At 40.1% G+C, this 17628-nt stretch overlaps 1 protein-coding gene across 3 annotated transcripts in view; it reads left to right on the top strand.

Moving 5' to 3' along the window:
* The window catches only part of LOC114093319 (kalirin), a 450305-nt gene that overhangs the window by 345362 nt on the left and 87315 nt on the right, over positions 1-17628 (top strand). For all 3 annotated transcript variants that reach the window (XM_071615264.1, XM_071615263.1, XM_071615265.1), the window contains exons 14-15: positions 2830-3025; positions 10935-11101. In XM_071615264.1, the coding sequence (XP_071471365.1) occupies positions 2830-3025; positions 10935-11101 (363 nt within the window). The remainder of the gene's footprint in view (positions 1-2829; positions 3026-10934; positions 11102-17628) is intronic.

The following is a 17628-nucleotide window of genomic DNA, read 5'->3' as shown; positions in this document are numbered from 1 at the left end:
CTGGCTGCTGTGTATTTCCATCTCCTTCTAGAGCTGCTCTGGGGATTAAAATAAAGTCAGTTGAATGGCTTAACCCACTATTCATCCCATAATAAATGCACAATTTAGAGAAAAATGATTTCTTCAATAATTTTGTCATCTTCATCATGATCATCATCAGCATCTAAAAATTATTAAAAAAAATAACTACATGATGAGTTTTCCAACTTTGCAGGTGATAGTAAAGAACTAAGTTGATGAGAACAGACCACAGGAAGTGGAAGAAAGGGGGAAGGTGAGTTCTGGTTCAGGCAGGTACAGATTAAAACACTTGAGGAAGAGAGGCTAAGGTTTTCTGTACACATAAATATGGGGGAGGACTCAGATAATAGGAGGAGCCAGTGGAGAGGACTCCCTGTGAACAGAGCCCAAGGTGACTGCTAAACCAACTCCCATGTATCAATTTTTGGCAGCAGATACTAAATTTGGTGTGTCTAATCTTTTTAAAGTGAGACTTGTCATTTCCCACTGCCTGTTACCCTAATTTTTTTTAGCTCCTCATCTGATTTCCCTTATTACTGTGTCTCTAGAGTAGACAACTGTTAGATTAAAAATATTGTTCAAACTATATCTTCAAGAGGTCATCAGATCCTAACTTTCCAATTAATTCAGGAGAGTGAATAAGACAGAGGCCACTAGAGCCAAGGGAGTAACTGAGAAGGCCAGAATGGAGCTAATAGAGCAGAAGGAGAAAGCAAAATAGGTTAACTGAAAACTGAGTGCCCTCTGGGAACCTTGTATTCCCTCTTTCATTCATTTGATACAGGTCCTCACTTCTTGCCTGAGCACATGCTCTCCAAGTGGAGATCTCCAAATTCATTCCATTGGGTAGGTTTTGCTTTTAACAATCTTATCTCTGTATGAGCAAACTAACCCATGTCCCACGTTATGAGATAAACCAAAGGAAAAACATCTGAGTCTAAGGATGTGGTGAAACCTTCAGGCCAGAGGGTCTGTTTTGAAGGGTGGTCAAGACTTCAAGAGACTGGAAGGAAAGACAGGGTTATTGAACAGGAATGGAGGCTGGTGGATGCTGATCTAATGCTCAGGATCAGCAGTAAACCGGTTTGAATGGATCTTAACAGAGAGCATGAGATAAGGTTGGAAAGTTAGGGTTACTCATTAGCAGTAAGGTAAGCTGCAGTTTTGAAACTGATTTTTTTCTTAAAAAAAAAAAAAGATGCATTGTCACACTCATATAATCCCAATTATTCATAAGGCTGAGACAATAGGATCTTAAGTTTGAAGTCAGCCTCAGCAACTTAGAAAAATAAAAAAGGCTAGGGTATATATAGTTCACTGGTAGAGCATTTGCCTAGCATGTGTGAGGCCCTGGGTTCAATCCCTAGTACCACAAAAAAAAGCCCCTTGTATCCCAGAAAGAAATTGGAGTAGACACCCCAATAAAAGAACACTCCTTAAGAAAAAAAATGTTCAAGAAAGAAAATAGTTTAAACTCCAGAAAACATTGAAAGCATACAATTTAAACTCAATGAAGGCTCTGGCTATTGGCACTTGGAGAAATAGGGAAGTAGAGTCAGACACAGAGAGGGTGAAGAGTATATAGACCCCGGGGAAGCAACCTTAGGAGTCAGCCCTTTCTGTTGAAATTCAGCCCCTTGGAATTCTCACTCTTCAGGCTGCATAACAGAGTTGGCCCTTCAGTTTAATGTAGTCAGTTGATGAGAGTGGAGGAGGTTAAGGAGAAGGGAGGAAAGAATATAGAAACACCAGATATAGAATGCTGGGCAGATTTCACATTCAGTTTAGATCATATTCCTAAGATACCAGACCTCTGAGCCTCACTTTGCTGACTTAAATACTTCGACCTTTCTCTGTTTCCCTCACCAGGACCTTTGACACTTTCCTCTTCATGAATTCCTGACCTTAGGACCCCTCTGGGATCTTCCTGCATCAAAAGGACCCTTTATTGAGTCCGTTTCATAGAAATTTGAAAGAAGAGGCAGGCTGTTCCTTTCATGGTTGTTGTCTTAGTTTTATTCTGATTTCCTACGGTTAATGGGCAAGGAATGGACTGCGAACTGTGATTTGGACAATTTTATTTATTTATTTTGGTTGTTTTTTTCTGGATATCATTCTTTATGATTGAGGGAGAGAATCCTGCACAATGGAACACAGGAACCAGATCCAGACCTGGAGTTGGACATGTAGAGTTTTTAAAATAATGTTGTAGCCTTGACACATTTGTCAGATTTCTCTAGACCTCAGTTTATATTACTGAAAAATACGCACTACTTAGTTTCTGAGGACCTCTTCAATTATGAAATATTTTTATAGCAACAGTTGTTGGTGATGGTGGACAAAACCTCTTTGCAGTCAGGAGAAGAACTAAGCTACTTCATAAGCTTTGCCCCGTGCTAGCAAGGGAAACCTGTGACAATCACTATGTCTGTCTGAGCGAGGGTCAGCTGCTTCTTCTGTAAGATAGACTTGGAAATCTCCATGCTGCCTTGTCTCATTGTTTCATTGTGGCAATCAAATGAGATGAATATGCAAAAGCTTTATAAACCATATATTAGAACATAAGTGTTTTCCTGCTATTCCTTTGCTGTTGCGATAGACATTGAAACACACAGAGAACACTGGAAGGCATGTGCACACGGATGCATGACAGTCTTGCTTAGATCAAAGAGATCATGATCAAAGAGATGGGAAGCAAAGACTATCTGAGGATTGCGTTAGTTAGTAAGGCTTGGGATTGGTGAGCTTTAGCTTAGTAGCCTCTCAAGGATCTGGCAAGCCTGTACTGATCTTGGTGGTTCCTCACAGGTTACAGCAGAGCTGGATGCCTGGAATGAGGACTTGCTCCGGCAGATGAATGACTTCAACACGGAGGATCTGACCCTAGCAGAGCAGCGGCTACAGCGCCACACAGAAAGAAAGCTAGCCATGAACAATATGACCTTTGAAGTCATTCAGCAGGGCCAAGATCTGCACCAATACATCATGGAAGTCCAGGCTTCAGGTAGGCAGCCCCCCATTCTTCTGGCAGGAGAGATGATAGAAACAAGGATACCACTTGCCTCCAAGGACCACTCCCACACTCTCATTCATTTATTTCTACCAAGAATAGAATTTTTACCCCCATTTTAAAGAAAATGAAAGCAAAGCCATGAGAGCTAAAATAGCTTGTCCAAGATTGCTCAGTTAGGCTCTGGGAAAGATGGGAATAGAGCCCGGGTCTCCTGGTAGTGCAAAGAGAATGGGCCAACTAATGGTGGGAATTAGCTTGGGTTTTTTTGTTTGTTTGTTTTTTAATGGTGGTTAGAAAAGTAAACCAAAAGCAGCCAGACATCCATGGAATTGTTCTTAAGTATATAGCTCCTCATCCCATCCTCGGCATACACTCTCTTCCTTTCCTCCACTCCCAGGCAGTCTTCTGTTCTCTCATGTTTCACAAGCCCTCAATTTTTTATCACTGTTCTGTAAGTGAGTATAAGCAGTACTGATAAAAATTTATTGCAAGATCATATAATTTTATTGCTTCTCAGAAAACATGGCTAAGTTACACAGATTTTACTCCTTTTCTTGCTCAAGATTTATTCAAAATGTATCCACCAAGTGCATGATCCCTTAATGTACTCCTGCCACTCTCCAGGATGGCCTTTTAGAACTGGGGAAAGTCATAGTGATTCCCCAAGAATAGCTGGTCCAGAAGAAAAGATGCTACTTATTCTGTTAGAGTGCTGGAACCCAGGTCTTCTTCACTTTATTTAACTTTTCATTGCTATATCCAGATACCTGACAAGAACAACTTAGAAAAGGAAAGATTTATTTTGATTCATGGTTTCAGAGGAGTCTGTCCATGGCCAGTTCCATTGCCACGGGCAGGACATCATGGCCGAAGTGCTTGACAGGAAAACTGCTCAGCTCATGGCAGCCAGGAAGCTGGGGGTGCTGGGAGCCAGGGAGAAGATAAACCATTTCGCAGAATGCCCCGAGTAACCTACTCCTTCCAACTAGATCCCACCTCCCAGTAGTCCATTTAGCTCCCAGCAAATTAATCCATCAAATGGATTAATCCAGCTGATGATGTCAGAGCCCTTTGACCCAATCATTGCCTAAAAACCCCACCTCATGAGACTTTGGGGGAAATTCCAGATCCAAAACATAACACTCCAGGTAGGTCATATGTACATTAAAATTTGAGAAGCAGTATTCCGGCACATGAACCATGGCTTTTCACAGCCTTTTTAGGGAAGTGTGGTAGGGGGTGGATGGTGACCCCTTCTTTGTGATTGAGAATCGTACCTGGATTCAGGGTTTAGCCCACAGCAGGCCTTGCAGTGCTACTATACTTAATAATGGGGACCATGAGAGATGAAGACACAGTACTTAGGAGAGAGGCTGGCCAGAGCAACTGTGCAAGGATGCTCACTTTCACCACTCCAAAGTGGACGCTTCTGCCAGGTGCAGTCATGACCTTGGGCAAGCCAACTTCTGTCCCAGCATCCAAGTATCCATGGAAACAGAAAGCATGGATCTGGAAGTCTCTGAGGACTGCTTGTGACTGGGGGTTGGCTGTGCTTGGCGTCCACCTTAGCCATGAGGACTGAGTGGGTGAAAATACCCCCAGGCAGATGGGCTGCCCACCCCCACAGTATCCTGTTCTAGAAACAAGTTTTGTTAAAAAGATATTTGGTCGGCCTCTTCAGCCCTCTCCACTGAGAATGGCTGTTCCTCTACACCTACCTCAGCTAGCTGTTCAGTCTGGCAGAACCCATGAGGCTTCAAATGGAATGAATCCAAGCATTTCAGGGAAGCTTATTCCCTGTCCGTGACCTGGTCTTGCAGAAAAGTCATGTATCTCATCTCAGAGCTTGCAGCAAGGGAAGACAGAGTGTGCCAGAGCTGGGGGTGGAGGTGGGTGAGGGGTGCACCCAGGGTGGGCCTTGCTCCTCTCTCATGGCTGAGGAATGCAAGACTTCAGAGACACAGGATTGTGGTTTGTCTAGTGCATTTATTTGGACTAAAGGTAAAATAACTGTCATTCTAAAAACATTACATCTAGCAAAATTAAGATTTACTGGTTTTTAGCCCCCTGCCCTAAATTAATGGTATATGCTTTGAATGTTTTCAGTAGCAAAAGCCTTGGCATAAGTCAACATTAGTCTGAGGAATAATTTCTTCATTTGTCATGTTCTTTCCTCACTATAGCATTATCTATTTGCATCTCAAGTTGGGAGGCGGTAAGTTTGACTAGGAAGAAAACATGCTGTCTGAATTCAAGGTCCCATTCCATCACTAACAAGCAGTCTGATTTTGGAAGACCATTCTCTTTCTCTTTAGACCTTAGTTTCTTCTTGTGTCTAGTGTTGCATGGGCCTTGATTCCTAAAGTCTCTTCCAGTTCTCACTTCCCATGATTCAATCCAACTACTTTCACTGGTTACTCTATAGATCTTCTCTCCAATGAAATCTGGCTATATAACCATCACACTTGACCTCAGAAACAACAAATGCTGCTGGGCATGACTCCAGAGACTATGAAGCAGGAAGATCTCAAGTTCAAGGCTAGCCTCAGTAACTTAGTGAGACCCTGTCTCAAAATTTAAAACAATAAATAAAACAGATTGGGGGTAAAACTCAGTGGTAAAGTACCCTATGGTTCAATCTCCAGTACTAAAAAAAAAAAAAAAGGAAGAAAAAAAGAAAGATCAAGAGCTGTGTATCTTACGGATATATTTTTGTTGTTTAATCAAATCAAAAAAGTTCTCTTTTTATGCACAACTTTTAAGTGAAAAATCTTTGGAGTCTCTTGCAATAATGCCTAGAATTTACTGTGCCTGAGTAGTCAGGCACAGAATTTGAAAATAGTGTAAACATATCCCCAAAAATAATTACATTTGGGAGGATTTTGAGGGCACAGACACAAGAGGAAATCCTGGGTTGATATCCACTCCTCTTGCTACCTGGGTGTCCTTGATCATGTTACCCAATCCCCATAATGCCTTCCCTTCTTCTAAGGAAGTAGTGGTCAAGGGTATCTACCACACAGGGAGATTGCAGGAAGCACAGTGGGATCATCCACTAGCATGGAAAGGGTTCAGAAAAGCTTGACAACTCTCCTGTTTTATTCTTGTATTCTAGCACACACTTCATTCTCTTGGGGGGTTTGTGTTCGAGCAGATTCTCCAAAAGCCTCTAACAGAAGGGTTGTCTTACACACAGCAAGTTATCAATAATGACGTTTGCTGAATTAATCAAGAATGAACACAGTGTGGGCAGAACAGATGTAGGTTAAAATAATGGACCACAAATAATTTTATTTGTGTTGTAAAAGAAAAGAAAAGGAAGGGCGTGTGGTTTTTCAAAATGGAAGGTACTCTGGGGTTAACAGGAATGTGGACCTGCTAGAGCTAAGAGGAAGAGCAGAGAGCCTTGATGTAAAACAAGCCTGGCTGCACATTTAGAGTCACCTGGGAACTTCTTAAAAATACCAATGACTGGGCCTCATCCCTCAGGGAGTCTTACTTAATTGGCCTGGAGTGGGCCCAGGTTTTTATTTTTTAAAAAACTTCCCAGGCGATTCTGGCCCAGGCCAGAATTGAGAAAACTGATCTAAAAACCTGATTAAAGGACTTTTTAAGTTCTGACCTGAGTGTTTTATAGAGGGAGTGATACAGTAAGAGAAGTGGAAGGAGAGGATAAAAGAAAAAACAAAAGATATTCTCTGCCTGAGGCCGATACAAGTATTTAAGAACATGAACAGTTGAAACATGTTATAGGTATGAGCAGCGCAGCCAGGAATCCCCGAATCTGACCCTCCACCACAGCTACCTCTCTCCTTGAGGAAACTGAAGTGGTCCCTCAACCTTGCAGACAAGGAAAATAGAGCCATGTTTATTGTTATTTGCTGTGGCTTTGTGCCCTAAATAAACATTAGTGCAGAGGGTTCCATAGCTGAGTGTAACCCAGGAGCATCTCTGGTCTCTGCATGGTGGCCACTGTGCCATCTTCACAATTGTAGCTGCATGTTGGAATCAGCCTGGGGGTCTTAACAATCACTGATAACTGAGTCTCACAGAGATTTTGCTGCTATGGGTCTGGGATGTGGCCAGGACTTGGTGATTTTTATAAGTTCTTCAAATGAATCTAATGTGAGCAGGGATTGAGAGCCCTAGTAATAGCTCTCAAACCATACTCTATAATGATGTGTATTAAGCAAATGCATAAATACCTGTCAGCAGATTTTATGCTTACATTTTACATAAGACATTCAACAGTGCCATAAGTAATCAACAAAAGGTATTTACATTAAAGGGAAAAGTGGAAAATGGATATTTTGAGCCAACTAGAAAACTCTATATAATATCTCTCTCAGTCCTCACGACATTCCTAGTAAGTTGTTGTGATTCCCTTTAGATGGATAAGAAAACTGAGGCTCAGAAAAGGTAAGGAGCCCAGAATCTCACCATTAATTGGTTGCAAAATGTAGATTCAAACCTAAGCATGACCTTTCCTAAAGCTCTTAGGTACTGTCCACCACAATATATGACCTCAGCTCTTCCTAAAGAGGCCTGTTTGTTCACTGACCAAGGATGTATTGGGTGACACGAGTCCAGCACCATGCTGGAGCCAGAAGAAATAGAGATGAATGTAGCCAACACAGGCCTGGTCAGGGAGCCCTGTTCCTGTACAATATAAATAAGTTGATAAGGAACCAACTCTGGTGGAAGTATTTTGATGAAGGGATGGGCACAGAACACTATGGGAGCACATCAGAAAGACATCGCAATACAACTCTTTTTAAAAAGACTGACAACTATTTTATTATAATTCATGACTTGATATAAAGAACACACATCTCTTCCTGAATTTCTGAGAGCCCCTTAAGGAAGATGGGTAGGTCTATGATTAGACTGAGAGCAGTGAAGTCAACATAAGCAAACTCTACTTGCTGTCAACTGGTGGATATTTACCAGTTGGTGTTTTAAATGGAACTCACACCAATGTATTGGAGAGCAGTGGAAGAGAAGGTTTTCTTTCTGTTCTAGGAGTGGGTTGAACAAGCCCTCGTGTTCCTCCTATTCACTCCACTCACAATGGTGTGTTCACAATGATGAATTCAGAGATGTAGTGGGCATCCTTTCATCTTTTGTATTTCTTGCATTCATCTCATGTAAAATAATACAGAGTGAAACAAATGAAATTGCAGGACCTGACTCTTGGTGTAGGCTTACCTGTTCTGGATGACGTCCCAAGCAGGTGCTGGCCTCCTTGGTGAGTTGTTAGGCTTCAAGTATCTATTCACATCAGTGTGGCAGGGGTCAGCTGTGAGCTTCACACAGAAAGACACCTTGACTTAGCCCAGCATGCTAAACACTAGAGACACTGCAAAATGAAGATAAGCTAGAATAAATCCTCACTGTGACTGGACATGAAGAAAAGATGGATCTAAAATTACATTTCCAGAAAGTAAACATAGGGGCCAAGGGTCATTCTCCATGCTGAGCACTGCAAAGGTAGAAATCTCTCTGTTTCTTATATTTTTATTGAGAAGGAGATGATCTACCTCATCCTCCTGGTAATTGAAAATAGCAACCAGAGGGGGTTGGCTGCCAAAAGAACAAGCCTGTTCTTTTCTCTGTCTCCCACGGATATTTCGGGAGCCGGGACTTGGAATTATGAAACTGACAAAAAAAAAATAAATATGAAAAGATACTGAAATTATTACCATGTAACACCAGAAAATATTTTTTCCCACTCTCCCATATTGTCCTTATATAAAACACTATTTTTGCCTCTAGAAATGAATTTCCCTAAGTGTGCACAGACTTTCCTGGTACTCCCCCGACTGCAGGCTGCAGGTGTGTTGGTGGCAGCAGTGATGAAGTTCTTATGGTGTGAGTCAGAGTGACAGGGATGTCTCCCAAAGGGGATTTTTTTTTTAGGTCGTTTGTTAAGATTGGTGGGTTCCTTTGAATTTGATCACCACAGATAATTTGAGGACATACCTGCTGGGTTTTTGAGTCTGAATCCCATTGTGGGTCAAGTCCCTATTTTTCTGCATCTCAGATAAAGTGTCAGCATTAGAACCACAACTGCTTTGGGCCATCGTTTATAGGATAAGGAACCAGGGAAAGGATTTGGACAGAAGAGGTTACAGAGCCAAGTAGAGTCAGAGGTCACAATAGGAAAATGATTGAGTTAGAATTTTCCCAGAGCTGAGGATCTGAACAAGTCTAAATCAAAAATAGGTAGACAATTAAAATAAAGAAACAACGTAAATCACAACTTGCACCAAGTCAGAGACAGGAACCCAGAGGGAACGAATGGAAGAGGGCAGAAAGTTGGAAGTTTAAGGTGAATGCCAGGAACTAGGAAAGCTATGGGACTAGGAGCAGTAATCTGTATTTATTATGGGTACATGGATCTACATTGATTGCATGTATATAACATATGCACATAATATGTACATGTCATGTGCTTTACATGTATTATCTCATTTTATCATCCCAACAAATTTAAGAGGTAACTTATAAGTTAGGTAGGTAGATAAGTAGATCGGTTTGCAAAGTTGTAGTTTACATGTGAAGAAAATGAAGTTTCTGAGAGGTTAGATGTCTTGCCCAAGATCCATATTTTAACCCTCAGGACTGGTTCAGAAGATGGTACATTTTCCATGTTGTCTCTGAGAATTAAAAAAGGACTATAGTTCAACTCACTAGCAACAAAAGTACTGGGATAACTAAGGCAGTCCCTTTACTTTGAGAGTTTGTATCCTAAAGCAGAAATCCATTTGAGAAAGGCTTCTTCCGAACCGGTGGAGATAATGTATAAATAGAAGTGTTGGCAGGGTGAGGAGAACACGTGTGTATACATCTGCACTCGGGTGTTGGGAGAGGTATAGGGAAAGGGCAGACAGGAAGGTAGAGAAGGAATAGAACCACAGATTTTGGCTAGCAGATATCAATTCATGGTCCCTAATACAGGCTGGTGGTTTATTAACACTGGACGCTTGTCAGTGACTGGGCTTACTAATTGTTTTGAATTAGTAGAATAATGAACAAACTTTCCTTGTGTGAAATGAATAAGCATTCAATATCCCTGTGATGTTGCTAGGGTGTATTTATAGTATGTGTTTGAGAGCCAGCGTGTATTTCATATATATATATATATATATATATATATATATATATATATATATATATATATATATATAATTTATTTATTTTTTATTATTTTTTTAGTTTTTTAGATGGACACAATATCTTTATTTTATTTTTATGTGGTGCTGAGGATCAAACCCAGTGCCTCACGCGTGCCAGGCGAGCATGCTACCACTTCAGCCACATCCCAGCCCTGCTAGCATCTATTTCTAAGCCTTGCTTTTTTTTTAGAGGCAAAGAAGTTGGCTAATAAAATCATCACTCCCCAGCTACTCTCATCATAGTGTACTTCCCATCTAATGAGAAATTATATCTGACCTTAAAAGAGAATGTGCCCTTGGCAGAATTTCCTGAAACAGGGTCCATTTAGTTTAGTTTTATGTTTTCTGATTTGACCCAGAGGCTTGCTTGTGAATATTCTGGGTGTTGGGAAATCTCCTGTCGGGGGCTAGTGGGTGCTGTTGACTAGGGATGGATTTCCAGAGCGCCAACTCTTTAATTCCATTTGGTAGTAAAGAGCTGATCACTTATTAAAAAGTAACTCCAGGCAAAGAATCAGTTAACCCAAAAGAGCTGGCGTGGGCTGAGCATCCTATATAAGGGCCACTTATGGTGATCTGTCTAGCTGAACAGAGGGATATGTAGAGGTTGGGAGGGTGCTGATAATGGCCACTTCCAAATCCAGTTTTCTTACGAATATTAAGGAAATGTTGTCTTCACAGTACTATGTGGTTTTTAAATATTTACATTTTTTTAAAATCAGGAATTGAGTTAATCTGTGAAAAAGACATTGATCTGGCAGCCCAGGTGCAAGAGCTGCTAGAGTTTCTCCATGAGAAGCAGCATGAATTGGAGCTCAACGCGGAACAGACCCACAAGCGGCTAGAGCAGTGTCTCCAACTGCGGCACCTCCAGGCAGAGGTCAAACAGGTGAGCCTGGCCTGGTGCCCGCTCCTGTTGTGGGTGAGGCATGCAGAGCCATAGCCACAGGTGTAACGTCTGAGTATCCAAGCCTTAAAAAATAGATAAGGACTCATTAATTTCTGAAAGTTTGGCTGCTGTACCTAATAGACTCCATGGTAAAATGCCCCAAGATATAGCACATTATAATCTAAGGAGAGCATTCCAGAGATTTCCCATGTTGTCCTCTGTCACTGAATCTATTCTGTTCCTGCCTATGCTTAATCCTGTCAGAGTCCATAGGACTTAGAGTTACGTTGATAAATTTGAGGCACTTATATCCTTGTGACAGTACCTGACACATAGCTGATAGTTGTTAAGTAGTAGTCATTTCCATCATTATTTCCAATGTGTATGTGACTCTTAAAGGAACATTTTCTGGACATTTAAAAGTTGATTTTAAAAAAGATCAAAGAATTCTCTGCATGAGGCCTTATACCAGGCATTTTACTGGAGGACACATTCAGACCTCCAGGAATATGTACCTAATGATAAGTGTTACATTTGTGAATATTACTGTTAGTTATGCTTTCAGCTCACAGTTTTCAGAGGTTCAGTCCATGGCCAACTGACTCTTCTGTGGGCCCAAAGTGAGACAGACCATCAAACCAGTTCCAAATGCTTCTGAACCACATGGTCAAGTTAGTCACAGCAACAACCCCACTTCTCAATACCAATTTCGGGGTTAGTTAGCTTTTCATTGCCATAACAAAAATACTTGAGAACAACAACTTAGAGGAGGAAGAATTCACTCTGAACTCAGGGTTTCAGAGCATTTAGTTTATGGCTGGCTGACTCCATTGCTCTGAGCCCCAGGTAAGACAGAACAACATGGTGGAAGGTCTTGGCAGAGGGAAGCTGCTCACCTTATGATGGCCAGAAAACAGAGCAATTGCAAAAGAGGCCTCAGGAAAAATGAACCCTTTGTGGGGCATGCCCCCAGTAGCCCACCTCTTTCAGTCATGACCCCACCCACCTACTATTACCACCCAGTTAATCCATTCAAACTAGGATGGACTGATTAGGTTACCACTCTATAATCTAGTTATTTTACCTCTAAATATTCATGTATTAACCTAGGAGCTTTGGGGAAACACTTTATTTACTATAATGATTACTATTTATATCATGAGCAGACTGTAATAAATAACAATGTAATAATCATGGCATAAGCATTAGCAAGGGATATCTTGAATACAGGTGACTGAGAAATAGTAATTCTTGTGAACATAACGAATTGACATATTTTAAAACAAAGATTGAAGTAAAAATACAATAATAGTTCCAATACTATGTACCTTTTCCATCTCCATCAATCCTCACAACACTCTTTGAAGCAGATACTAGTCCTGTTTTAAGGATGAGGCTACTGAAGCTTAGAGAGGTCACCAGACTATGATCACAATGAGGAAAAAACACACCACTGCCCTCCACAGGTGCCGGAGGGCCTCCTGCAGGGCAGGAGCTCATCACCTCAGTGGTTGCTGCTTTCTGCTCCCTATTCCTCTAAGCAACCCTGTCCCCCCTGCTTCCTCTAGGCCCAAGTTATCCTAAGCAGAGAAATATTTTCCACCTTTAAACATTCTTATGTACAGTGTCTACAAGAGATTTTAGGTTTAAATGTATTAATGGAGTTCAAGAGACAAAAATGTCATATTTTATTTAACTATTTCTCACTCATCTGTATTCAAGATATCCCTTGCTAATGCTTATGCCATGATTATTACATTGTTATTTATTATACTGGGAAGAATCATCTTCATTCCTCTTTTCTTTCAATCAGTGCTCAGCCAGAGCCCAGCCACATGCCATGCTAAAGGTCTATATTCAGCACAGATGAAATCAAATCACTGAGCCCCAAGCAAGACCGGATCACAGAGCTGCCATCCAGGTGTTTTCTGCCTAATTACAGCGGGATACATATGAGCCTCTAAATAGAAATGTTATTCATAAGGACATGTTAGAATTCCTAGCAGGCTCGGAGCAGTAATGAGTATACAAATTTTTGAAACTTTTAGCATAAGTGATAGTACTTTCTTTTCATATGAGAGGTACTTTTCCCTTTATGATCTCATTTTAAAAAGAACAGTCCCGTGAGGAAAATTGTGTTATGTTTTCTTTATAAATGAGGAAACTGAGGCACACAGAATTAGTGCTCTCCAGGGCTTACAGTAGTTTGCTGAAACCTGAGCCCAAGCTGCCTAAATGCAAGTCTCGCCTCTAGGGGGCCTCATACTCACACAGGAGCATTAGAGAGAAGCCCCCCAGCAGAACCCAGTCTAAGGTTTTCCTGGCCTGGCTGATACCATGTCTAAAAAGACAGGCAGACATGGTCTTGGCTGCATGGAGAGTGTGGCACCTAAAGCCAGCAGGGCTCCAACAGGTCATCAAACTCCTCCCCTGCTCTCATGCCTGGGAATTTCTATCAGTAGCAGAAGACAGGATTGAGTAATCATCTGATAGGGGAGGAAAAAAAGTAGATAACAGGGTAGTCATTCCTATTTGACTTTAAAATGGAAGACATAGTTTTGCTTTTGTTCCTGGATTTTTAATTTTATTTATTTTTTGCTCCAGCATCAATAGTAGAATCAGTTCTGTAATTATGTTTTTCTTAAGCTGATATTAAAATTGAAATGAATTTTCATTCTTTAAGTATACATCCTGTATAAAGTGGGTTCTGGGATGATAGGTAGTTTGTCAAATGGGAAACTAGATTGTTTATATCTGAGTAATCCTGGGTTGACTAATATATGCATTTATTCCCATTCATAATTTCATGCATTGGAGGACAAAAAGTTCTTCTGTAGGGGTGGGAAGATGTTCTCTTCCCACCGTGGCAAGAATGACACACATGGGATTATAGTTCAAAACTGTACAAGCTTGCTCAAGTCCAGCTCTGAAGAAACCTACAAAGGCCTTTGCAAAAGACCGTAGCCCTTTTATCACCAAGGGACTGCTACTTGGTTAAGCCACCATGCCTCATTAGACAGACCTGTTTTCCTTGTCAGTGTAGGTTCTTTCTTTAGGGATTTGTCTGATCCAGTTTCAGAGAAGGCATTTGTGTTTGATGGAAATTGGTGGAGCAGGAAATATTGATTTGGAAACTGTTGACACTTGGAAAAAGCGAGTTAATTTAGATGTCAGTATTGATCAGTGAGGCTAAATTTAGACACTGGCTTGAGAGTTTCTCTTTTGAATATACTCTTAAAGAGGAAAAAAAGAAAAGAAAAGAAAAAAGATACCTTAATTGAAATGCCATTAATTTAGACAGAAAGGGAGATAAAATAATGTATTATGATAAAATAATGTATTATGATACATTCTATTGTTGGAGCTTTTAGATGAAAGGTTTAGATTTGACTGTGTAGCCATCATAATCAGAAATGTAGTTACACCAAAATTATATTAAACGAAGCTTTTACAAGTGAGAAAAGTGCAGAGACTGACTGAAGATTATCCAAAACAAATGAAATTGAGGAATGCAACTGACTTTCTTTCTAAGAGCTTCCTCTGGGGAAATGTTGAAGGAAAACCACTCCCCCAATTACAGCATTTGGCCTAGGTCCCCAGGCCACCAATGTGCCCCTCAGATTACCCTCCAAACCCCACAGAATTCTCAGACTGCTTCCAGGAAAATTACCACTCCAGTAAAGATGACCTCACATCCATTAGATAATTCAGGAAGATTGAAAAAAATGACCTAATGGGTATAAAACTAAATGAATTTCCAGATGTTATTCTTGCAAAGCAGTGCATTTAGCAGAAAATAAGCTAAAATCAATTTATAAGATATCAGATTGCTTCCTCAGGTTAAATATTTGCCAAAATTTCCATATGATCAAGTATATATTCAAAACAAAGGGAAATAATATTAGCCTGACCTTATACTCCTGTGGAGAATACTGTGTTCAGTTCTGGTGACTGCATGTAAAAGGTAGAAAGGTATTCAAGTAGATCCAAAAGATGGGCAACCAAAGGGACACGTACCATCCTTTTGTTTCAAAATGCAGATAAGTAAGAAGACACATGGCAAATGTATAGTCATAAATCCAGGAAGAATGAATGTGTACAATCTCAGAGATAGGAGTTTTTAGAAGTAAGGAATTCTAGAATTATGACAGGCTCCCTACTACCAAAAATTCCTAAGTATTTTTCCTATTTCAGAAGTAATTGTGCCTTGTGATGGGTCATCTATAGTAGCAATCCTAAGAGTTGGTCGCCTTAAGTGCAACTTCATAACTTTATTGTAGGTATGACCTCAAGAACACAATCATCAGCATGCAGCTTCCTCAGCATGCATTATTACAAGGCCTTGTCTTCCCATCTTAAATTACATCATCAGGTGTGGACATCCACGTCCAGTTACTCTAGTCCACTCTCCTTCTGATTTTATGGTTTGAAAATACTTGTATATTAGTGATTTAATTTCATCTTTACCTTTTGCTTAAGGCAAGAAAAGTGTTCACATTTTACAGATGAGGAAACTGTGCCTTGTATTAAATGATATTTCTAAGTTCACACTGCTCAAGATTAGTAGAAGCAATATTTTCTCATTTTGTTTCATGTCTCTTTTATTTAGCACATATTTGGATGCCCACAGGATAATAACTAACAAATTTTATGAATCAGGAGGATAAAAGATCCCAATAATAGAAAATTACACCTACAAGAGTTGTCCATAATTAGAGTACAAAGGGTAATGATGACAACAACCTAAGAAACATCAGAATATGTCAATAAGCTCATTCAAACTATTGAATAAAGCTTACTATATCTAAAATTTTTCTCTTTTCATTGGGAAAAGTATAAATGAAGAATCACAGCACTACCAGACATCACTAACACTAACACCATCATCATTATCAAACTTTACATTTCCTGTATGTTACATCAACCCTGTAATACAAAAAGGAAAGGCACAACTATCCTTATTTTACAGATAAGAAAACTGAGGTTCAGAGAGGTTAAGTGATTTTTCCAGGTAAGTAACAAAGTCAGGTATTCTGACTTCAAATTTATGCTTTTTCTAAACTATGCCAGTTCTACTTCTGGGGCTGACTCATTCATGGGGATCAATCTCACCATGGAATAAGCCATGAGTATAAACTACCATGTATTCTTATTTTCTTAAAATCAAATGTTTAGGGGCTGGGGTTGTGGCTCAGTGGTAGAGCACTTGCCTTGCATGTGTAAGGCACTGAGCACCACATAAAAATAAATAAATGAAGGTATTATCGTGTTCATCTACAATTAAAATATTTTTAAATCAAATGTTTAGAACTTCAAAATTATTTTATAAAGAGTATTTTATAAACAGTATTTGGGAAATAAAATGAACAATAGGCTATGATATGATTTAATAAAAGAACTAGGGACTAAACACATGATATTTCTAGGTGGAAAAGGTGGTAAATGGGTATTCCCACCACCATAGCTATCACTGATGTTTCCAGTTGGCTGAAACTAGAGAGGAGAAGAATTTTCCAGCAATACTCAGGAGGCCCAGAAGGAGCACTGCTTTGTGTTGCACATAGAGAAAATGTTTTTCTGATACTCTTAAATAATCTCTAAACTAAGCAGAATACAGTGAAACATGGTACATAGAGACACAGTTCAAAATACATATTATGAACTCCATCTTCCAAAGAGAAGAGCATTTGGACATGCAATCTATGAATGCAAACTTTCAGGCAGCTTTTCAAAATCATTAGCACCTCTAGCTAGCCAGCCACAGTCCACCATGACAACAGGAATTTCACACATACACTCTGAGCAGTTATTTCCTGCAACCAATTGCTTTACAGATTGGCATCTCATCCACAATCTGCCAGACTGGCCATGAATTAACATCTCAATCCAAATAGCCCAGCTCCAGCAGGATTTGTGCCCCAATGTTATCCATGTACAATAAGGCATCCGTCATTGTCTGCTCAGGGATGAAATTTGAGAAAGCCCTTTGGGAATTATGGAGCAGCAGACCAGCCTTGGTATTTTCCAGTTGTTTAACATGAGGAAGTTGAGGGGAGAAAAAAATTTGAAAGCAAATCTGAAACAGATCATGGTGTCTCTTCCTTTGGCATGAGGTAACAGATGGATGGTATTTACTAACTTTGAAATTTCCAGAGAAGTTTCATTTCCTCACCAAGCAAAAACCTCAGAGTCCCTAGAAAAGAAGATATTTAGCTACATTCTGGTGACAGCACAACAGGTGTGTTTGCAGAGCCTAACTCTCCCAGGTGGACTATTTTACACAGACTTTGTTAAACTAGAGAGTTGCCCATTTCACAGACTAGGACTATCTGCTAGCTGTATCTTCTTCTATCCTAATATTGCTTAGCTGAGTTTTCTTTGCCCCACTACTCATTAAGTTCACCCAGAAATTGTATTCAGCCCAGCCATAGCCTCTAAATAATTTAAGTCCATTATAATTTACTCTCCCTTTTTCTGATGATCAGTGTATGACTTATTCATGCTATTTTACTTGTTTTCTCCTTCCT

This window comes from Marmota flaviventris, chromosome 8 (assembly GCF_047511675.1).
Source record: "Marmota flaviventris isolate mMarFla1 chromosome 8, mMarFla1.hap1, whole genome shotgun sequence".
Classification (NCBI taxonomy): Eukaryota; Metazoa; Chordata; class Mammalia; order Rodentia; family Sciuridae; genus Marmota; species Marmota flaviventris.
The sequence above is the reverse complement of the archived record's forward strand: the minus strand, read 5'-3'. Positions and strand labels throughout refer to the sequence as shown.